This window comes from Saccostrea cucullata, unplaced genomic scaffold (assembly GCF_032062105.1).
Source record: "Saccostrea cucullata isolate Sc308-1 unplaced genomic scaffold, CSIRO_AGI_Scuc_v1 ctg5718, whole genome shotgun sequence".
In the NCBI taxonomy this organism is placed as follows: domain Eukaryota; kingdom Metazoa; phylum Mollusca; class Bivalvia; order Ostreida; family Ostreidae; genus Saccostrea; species Saccostrea cuccullata.
Window position 1 is genome coordinate 19,685 of NW_026933206.1, and position 8,604 is coordinate 28,288.

Sequence of the window (8,604 nt, forward strand, 5' to 3'; positions counted from 1 at the left end):
ATTATTAGTTGGCTTGATGTAAGATTTGATATCAAGTTTCTGACAATGATTAAATCTGTTGCCTTTGTAAACCGTTTTGTTCAGGAAATTCACGGAAATGTGAGATATTTCAAATGTGAATTTAAGGTGTTGACAGCTATTGCTGATGTCAAAAAACTCCAGAATTTCTTCCTTTGTTCCATGAAAAATTATGAATCCATCATCCCTATATCTGCCATGAAACAAAATTTTGTTGACAGGTTGAAATTTAGATTCAATAAACTGCGTAATTTCGTACATTCGAAATATAGCGGACAAAAGGATTAAAACAGCCAATTTTAAAGTACTGGAATAGAAGCAAACCCAACATGCAAAGACTTATTCAAATGGGAACCTATCATTGCGTATAGTAAGCATTAAAAACATATGCGATCTATTGATAAAATCAAGTTTACAATAAAAATGGAATATCTTTATTGGGACCCCTGATGAGGCATAATCCGTTGCCGAAACACTCTACTACTACCATTATAACTATCATTTTAATCAAAACAAAATCATTATATCATTCAATGTGATTTAGAGTGTCGGGTCCAAATATCTCATTATCAAGTCTGATGATTGATGTTGTTTATGGAAAACACGAAAGTAACATTAAATTATTAACTATACGTCGTCGATATATCTAATTTAAATATATAATTTGAATATAACTGTATCACATGCATACGGTGTTTATATATATTAGCAGATTCGATACGCAATATCATGCTCTATGTATAAACAATTTCTTTAAAATGGTATATTATTGGCAAACCAAGTTGGTGAACCAGGAATATCAGCAGTTTCCTCTTTAGTTATCATTGCATAAGTTCTATGGTCGATACAATGACCTTGTCAGAAAATACCATCAGTCAATTGCCGACAGACTTTCTTCATACATATTGTTAGTCCATTATTTATACACTGAATTGACGACGGATTTTTCTGTTATTTCTCGATATTTCCGATCATACAAGGAGCATACGGTGGGTGTGTCCAGTCGTCAGGGGGTGTCAAGGGGTGTTCCCTCCTCCTTGGCTTCTGAATTTACCGCTGGTTCTACGGAGGTTCATCTTTGCTCTGCTCCTATTTTATAATGTTTAAAGGACTTTTGAGCTCGAATACCGATCGTTATATCCATATACTTCATGTTCAGTTTTAGAGATTAGAAAAAGTAATAAATATTATTGGTACTTGAAACTGCATTTGACTGCAGAGTTACACGATTTTGCGTATATGAAAGATTGTTGAATAGTATGGATTTCCAGAGGATTTGCAAATCGAAGACAAAATTTAATGAAAATATTGAATAGCAATAATTATTTTTGTGTAGACTATCCAAAGAGCAGCTAATTTTGTTCTATTTATTGTTAATACATAAAATGCTTCATTACAGAATTGACATGAGACATCCTGAAAAAGAAGACCAATCATAAATACGGACGTTTGACCAAGACCAAGTTTGAATCCACACGTGATCTCCCTCCTGAACCTCTAGAATTGCTGAGTTTGAACCGGTGTGATGAAAACTATTACTATCTTCCCCCGAAAATATGGCACCTTTCTGGGCCCCATTGATCATAAGAGTCGTGCCACAGTGATGACTTCCGGTAGTCACGCAATTCATGGTCCAGTGAAACATGTACAGTCCATGAACAGGTGCGATGAAGATTCCGTCTGTCGGATTGTAGTGGTTTCCCAGGTTAGTGATAACGTGAGAGAACTTGAGAATGAATCCAACACTGATTCCTGATCTACCACCGGACCTTGCACTGAAAGCTACTGCTGAAGTGTTCAAAGTAGGAATCCCTGAAGAAAGATAAAAGTATTTCAATTAATAATAAGCTAGAAAGGTGAAGATAACGAACGGTTATCAGTCGCATTAATCCTTTAAACAAACCGAGTCGTGAACATGGCAAAAGAAATCCCTAATGATCCTGAAGATCATGTTAGCATTGATTTTCTATTTAAAGGACAAGATAGGGTAAGACCAGTATTTGGCCCCCGATTTTGGGTGTCTTTCAGAATGATCCAACAGTTTATCCATAAAAACCTGCTGTCACCCCTGCCACAAAATAAGAATTGGTTTTAAGATTTAGAATATATAGGGGTCACAGTGGGGTCAGGGAATAGGTCAATTTTCGACATTTCTCATTTTTATGCAAATTTTCATCAATTTTACAGCACATTTTCTCTCGGAAAACATAGAGCACACGATTGCCTATCTACCAAATTTATATATTTTATATACTAATATCAGATGCATTTTTGTGTAAAAATCTCAGATAGGCAAGCCTGTGCTCTATGTTTTCCGAAGAGAAATGTTTCCCAAATATGATGAAATTCCAACAGAATTGAGGAAATTCTGGAAAATGCCCTATTTCTGCACCCTCAAGTGGCTTCCGTGTAAGCTTTGAATCAAAATTGGTGCTTGTTTTAAAGTAAGCATTATTTTAACTTCTTAACTACAAACTATCACAATTTTACCAGTGTTCTGATTTTTACATCAAAAAAGGGACAAGATTCGGCTGTTACCCTATCTTGTCCTTTACTTTATAACTTTATTTGAGATTTCAAAGCTGAAATGCTCATATATTTGATAACATTTAAGAAAAATTTGGAAATGATATGTGTACAAGAAAAACTTCCATTTTATACAAAAAAAATCGTGTATGAGTTCAATTGAAACGGGTTTTTTCCCGTTTTTTCCCAATCATGACAAGGAGCACATGGTGATTGTGAACGGTCGGCAAGGGATGCTCACTTTTCCATGGCATCTAATCCCACTTCTGATGTTTTGAAGGTCCATGTTTGAACATTGTTCGTTTTCTCTATATAGTATAGAGAAAACAAACAGTGTTCAAACATGGACCTTCATTAAATTTCATTAAGGAACAAGAAGAAAAAAAAATCTAAAGTTCACAGTAAAAATACATTTGATTGACTGTGGTAAAAACTCAAATTATAAGCAGAAATTATACTGTAGTCAACTTTGGTTTACTTTAATAAGTAAATTGTAGTTAAAATATTTGTTTTCTGCTACATGATGAAGTACTGTGGAGTTAATATAATTAATAGAACCTGGCTATAAGTAGGTCAAAAAATTGCCTGCTGGAATATCAATGTCATTTCATGACAGTGACGTACGTATTATGTGTTTAATATATTTAGTAATTGATAAGGCGGCTACTAAAGGTAAACGCATGTCTATCCCTATTAAAATTGCTGTAATATAATTTTGTATGAGAGTGAATGTACCCATCAGGACATATCTACTAATCTTTTTATGAATCAGTCTGAGTTTCTTATGGAATACAAGATGCGCAGATCAGGTAAAAATATACAGACGCGGACGCCTTGGAAAAACCGATGTAGTCCAGGTAAACATAAGATACGAGGGGTTATCAAAATGGTGACCGAGGCCTTAAAATAAGTACTATGTAGTCTGTGCTTTCAAAATTCGTAAGGAACATAAAACAACAAAAATTAAAGAAATGATGAAAAATTTTGCTTAATAGGTTTATTATTTGCCAAATTATTATAAAATTAAACGACATTATATGGTCACCTGGCGCCGTCGCCGTTTAGTTTCATGACGTACGACAACGTCATTGTTTTTCTGTGTCTGCTTCCTCTACCTCATACATTTATTTTGATAAGATTCCCTGAAGCTGAGTAAGGACTTGAACCTATATTGTCTATATGACATTACAATGTCACAACAGCGGCTTTCAATGCATATAATATTGCAAATGGATTCATATATTTGAAGAGATCCTCGCTTGATTTTGCCGGCATATTTTGCTTTTCGGAGTTTAATATGTACAACACATGATCAAAGTCATTTTCTGACGTGATTTATTTTTCACACCTTGAGTACATATTAACATTTACTGCGCATCAATTTTCTCTTTGAATCTCTTTTGGCATCCAAAAATAAGTACACTGCATGCATTTTATTTCTTCGTTGCCAGTTTAAATATTTCCTAAGTCTATTCCAGTTTTTCAGGGGCAAAACTTTGTAGAATGTTGGAAAAGGAAACACTTCCCCTTATTTGGCGTCATTTTCAAGGACTTATTTGTTTGGACACTCCAAGTAAAATTTACGATAAATTTTCATATAACTTCCAAACTGAGCTAAAGATTTCACATTTTAAGCAACAACTTTGTCCCAACACATTAACGAGATTTTTGGATGAAGGATATGGATGTCAAATATTCATATCAAAAGAGTTTTTCTCAGTTACATTTAGGTCGGTAAAATGTCGTGTTCGACGTTGCGCCGCCATGACATACTATTGCCTACAAAAACATTACTAATTTATTAAAAAATAAAATTTATGATTTGTTGTATATTCTATAGATAGAAAAGATGATGCTAACTAGATATTTTAAAATTCATTGATGTTTCTAAAGCGGTTTTAATTTTATTGCGCTAGTCCACGAACCTTTTGATATCCCTCGTATTTCCTTGTGTGAAACTCAACAAACGGTAAAGTTTTTGCGGAAATAATGTAAAAGTGGAATAAACCAGGGTCTTTTTGATTTCATTATGTTTACGATTAAAGAATTTTCGGAGAATTTTAAACCATTGTGAATATTATTTAACTTTATACCTAGCTAAAGCAGACTGTGTATGTTTTATATTATGATATAATTATCCGTGAAATCAAAACTACCAGAAAAGGTACCTTCCCTACAAACCGCGGAATTTAAGACATGACATCAACAGTAAATTGCTGAAGTGAACTAAAAATTATCAACTTCCATCGCAACATGGGCGGCAAAAATGCGTTTGTGATTTTCCGATCTTTATTAAAAGGAAAACGAAAAGAAACTAGTTAGAGTTCGGTCTGTAATTATCATGTACACTCAGCATCAATGCCGAGGCTAATTAATTAGACAAGTTTTTCAAACTCTGAGGGCCATGTACATGTAACTAAACAAGTAAATATAATAGCGTGAAGACTTAATATCTTTCTTTTTGTTTTTATTTTTCGTTAACGTTGTTCACGTTACGTCATTTAAGTTATATTATGACAGACTTATGACCAAGTGCTGTAATTCATTAAGGTAATGTTCGTGGGTACTAGTAATCAAACTTGTACTGGCTTGTAGGTAACTCATCAATTAAAAAAAGGTTTCTATGAACAGATAATTTACTAAAGGTATATATATCGCTGGGATTTAAATTTGTGGCCTGTGGTGTCCCACAAACTTCAAGAACATTGTTCCTCAGAAAACAATGATGATTTCACAATAATCCTTTGTCAAAATTGTAAGACAAAATAGTGGAATCTCTTAGTATGAAACATGTAAGCCAAAATAAATCCCAAAGGTTAGTTATTTTTATGCGTATGGATCGATAGATCCGGGGAGTATATTGTTTTTGTCCTGTCTGTCTGTCTGTCTGTCTGTCTGTCTGTTTGTTTGTTTGTTTGTCAGCAAACTTTAATCTTCGTCATAACTTTTGAAAGATGAAAGATACAGACTTCATATCTGGTATGCACACTCTACTAATTATCTTCTTTCCAATAATACCAATGTTAATGACCTTGTGGCCTTGACTGTGACCTATATGCTAAAAATACTTTTTTTGACATCAAACTTTAACCTTCGCCATTACTTTTGAACCATAGGAGATAGAGACTTCGTTTTGGTATGCATACTCCACTAAACAAAGTCAAATGACTTTGTGACCTTGACATTGACCTATATGCTAAAAATAGCTCTTTTTGAACTTTGTTGCCGCCGGGTGCATAGTGTTTCACAAACACATCTTGTTCCGATTTGTGATATACTAGCTTTCGTAACTACAGAATTTTTCCATGAATTATTGAACAGATTTAATGGTACATGTACCAATCGAGTTCAATTCTAGTTTGTGATGACATATATATCAAAGTAACTATTGTTTATTGATTATACCTGGTCGATATATCAAACATAACATAAATTTATTCTAATGCAGTAAAAAGGTTTCGTCATAGGAATCAGTATTATACTACATGTAGTATATCTAGGTACTAATAAATCGGCTTTGTTTTCGATGATTAAATAGAACTTACCCTGCTGATGAATCTTTAATGTGCTAATGTTCGAAATATTAAAATTGTCTTTCCCAGTCAGGAATCTCCCAATAGTCCGTTCTAATAAGTTCACCCTATTCTGCAGGTCGGAAAGAATGACTGGATCCGAATTGTTTGTGGTCTTTTGACTGCAAGTAAAACTTAAGGACACAAAAATAACTCCGAGTTGTATTTCAATATACATGGTCATATATATTACGAAATGAATGAATTTGTAAGTGCTATTTATACTTTTCATTCTGAAGTGATTGGAGGGAATGGGAAGTCCATATATGAAAGCAGGGTATCTGATTGGTTTTGGATCCAGGGCAAGGATATTTTTCGATGAGTTTTGTATTATTCTAATTGTAAGAATATCTACACCATAAAGGTTCATATTAAACAACTTTATTTTTGTTATATAAATGTATTTTACTAGTCTTGTATGTAAATCATCTTTTTACCCTATTTACCAAGACATCTTTGTACAAATAAAACACTCTCGTTGCTTCTCTTATTAACATATAGATTTTTATAATTTATAGAAAAAATCATAGAGGGCGTCGATACAAAAATTATACTTCTGAAATAAGCAACATATTCTTCAATTCTTCAAAGCAACATAACTATCCTTTCTTTTAACGAAACATAAATAAATAATTGTAAAGTAAAATAATCACGTATTTTTCAAACCTTTATTTTGTAGTTACTGCAGCTGAGGGTTTTTAGTTATATTTTATGGGAATAAATACAAATAGGACAACGTCAAATTTATTACCAAGTATACAAGACACAAGCTTTTTAAAAAATGCAATATTAATCCTGTAAAATGAGAAAATGTCGTAAAACTGCTTTCAGATCATTGAACATAGTTATTCTAATTGCAAAGCAATATATAATGCATTGTAAATGGAAAAATAAAACGCCCTCTTTGCTTGCTTTTTTGGAAGTACTTAAATATTATAGAACTATAGAGCTTTTTTCCTCCTTAATTTTCTCTCTCTCATAAAAAAGCAGACATGATAAAGCAAAGTTGGGATTTTTTGAAAACATTTCTCAGTCAGTGAAGATAATATACAGAAAAGTAATAAATATTATTGTACATTTTTTTAAATTGTTCAATGGAAGCACTTTATGTCTATTATGTATAAATATCCGCCTTTTTTCCACTATGTTGTAACTTTGTAATGTTTGTATGATGCATGTTATGACAGAAATAAAAAATATGAATGACAAAAAAAAAAACTTTTGACATCAACAAAGTATTTATTACAACTACTCTTCCCTGAATTGTTAATTTTCTTTGTCTCCATAAATTTAGTATTTGTATTATTTTTTGTACTTTGTCCTTCCAATTCAAAGTCTCACATTCTTTTTCATTTTTACCGAAATATATGCCAAGTATTTTCATAATATTTGTCTCAGAAATTTCAATGTTCTGTTTTACATCATTTGATAAACAACCTGAACCTATACACATTATTTCAGACTTTTGAACATTAATTTTAGCACCTGATGCATTTCCATACAATTCAAAAACTTTTAAAACTTCTATAACAGAATTTGTATCTGATATCGCCATAGTTGTGTCATCAGCATGTTGAAACATTAACGCAACCTTGTCTGACATTTGGAATCCCTTTTATATTTGTATTGCATTTCATGGCATGATACAAAGGTTCTGCTGATAAAACATATAACAATGCAGAAATAGGACAACCTTGACTTACTGAATTCTTTTTATAGGAAAATAATTTGTCAAAAACCCATTACATTTAACACTACTAAAAATATCATGATAAAAAATCTTTATCCACTTCTTGAAATAAGGCCCAAACCCAAATGTATCTAAAACATCACATAAGTATTCATGACTAACTCTATCAAAAGCCTTCTCTTGATCAATTTTAACAATACATCCCTCTAAATTATCCATTTCTACTAAATCAATAATATCTCGAATACTAACAAGTGTATCTGCTATATCTTTTTCCTATAATGCAGCATGTTTGACTCTCTGATGCAATATTTGGTAAAACAAGTTTTAATCTATTAGCCATGACTCTTACAATAATCTTATAATCAACATTAAGTAAACTTATAGGTCTCCAATTTTTTTAAAATATTTTTTGTCTCCCTTTTTCTTATATAACAATGTTATAATACCCATTTTCATTGTGTGCGACAAAGTTTCTTTTGTTTTTACTTCTTTATATAATTTAAATAATATCTCTCTTAAATATGGTAAAAACGTTTTGTAAAATTCGACAGTTAATCCATCAGAACCTGGATTCTTATTATTTGACATTTCTTTTATAGCTTTTATAATTTCTTCATTGTTAATACCACTATCACACATTTCAACATCGTTTACATCTATTTTTGTGTTAACAAATGATAAAAAATGATTTTTACTGTCTTCTTCAATACAAACAGATGCATATAATTTTGAATAAAAGTTGTATTGAATTTCTAATAACTCCTCTGTATTTTTTCTGAGAACTTCATTTTCATC

The 8,604-nt window shown here is 32.0% G+C and overlaps 1 protein-coding gene across 1 annotated transcript; it reads right to left on the reverse strand.

Annotated features, from left to right (window-relative positions):
• Window positions 1-1,411: 1,411 nt before the first annotated feature.
• On the reverse strand, window positions 1,412-6,294 carry LOC134237666 (complement C1q-like protein 2). The gene is made up of 2 exons (XM_062719803.1): window positions 6,090-6,294; window positions 1,412-1,830 (listed from the first exon to the last, which is right to left on the reverse strand). Exons 1-2 carry the CDS (start codon window positions 6,292-6,294, stop codon window positions 1,412-1,414), a joined length of 624 nt encoding a protein of 207 aa, XP_062575787.1.
• Between the last annotated feature and the right edge of the window lie 2,310 nt (window positions 6,295-8,604).

Coding starts and splice junctions, on each gene's coding strand:
- LOC134237666 (XM_062719803.1), bottom strand. CDS start 6,294: ATGTATATTGAAATACAACTCGGAGTTATTTTTGTGTCCTTAAGTTTT. Junction 1,831..6,089: donor ATTAAAGATTCATCAGCAGG/GTAAGTTCTATT, acceptor ATCTTTCTTCAG/GGATTCCTACTTTGAACACT.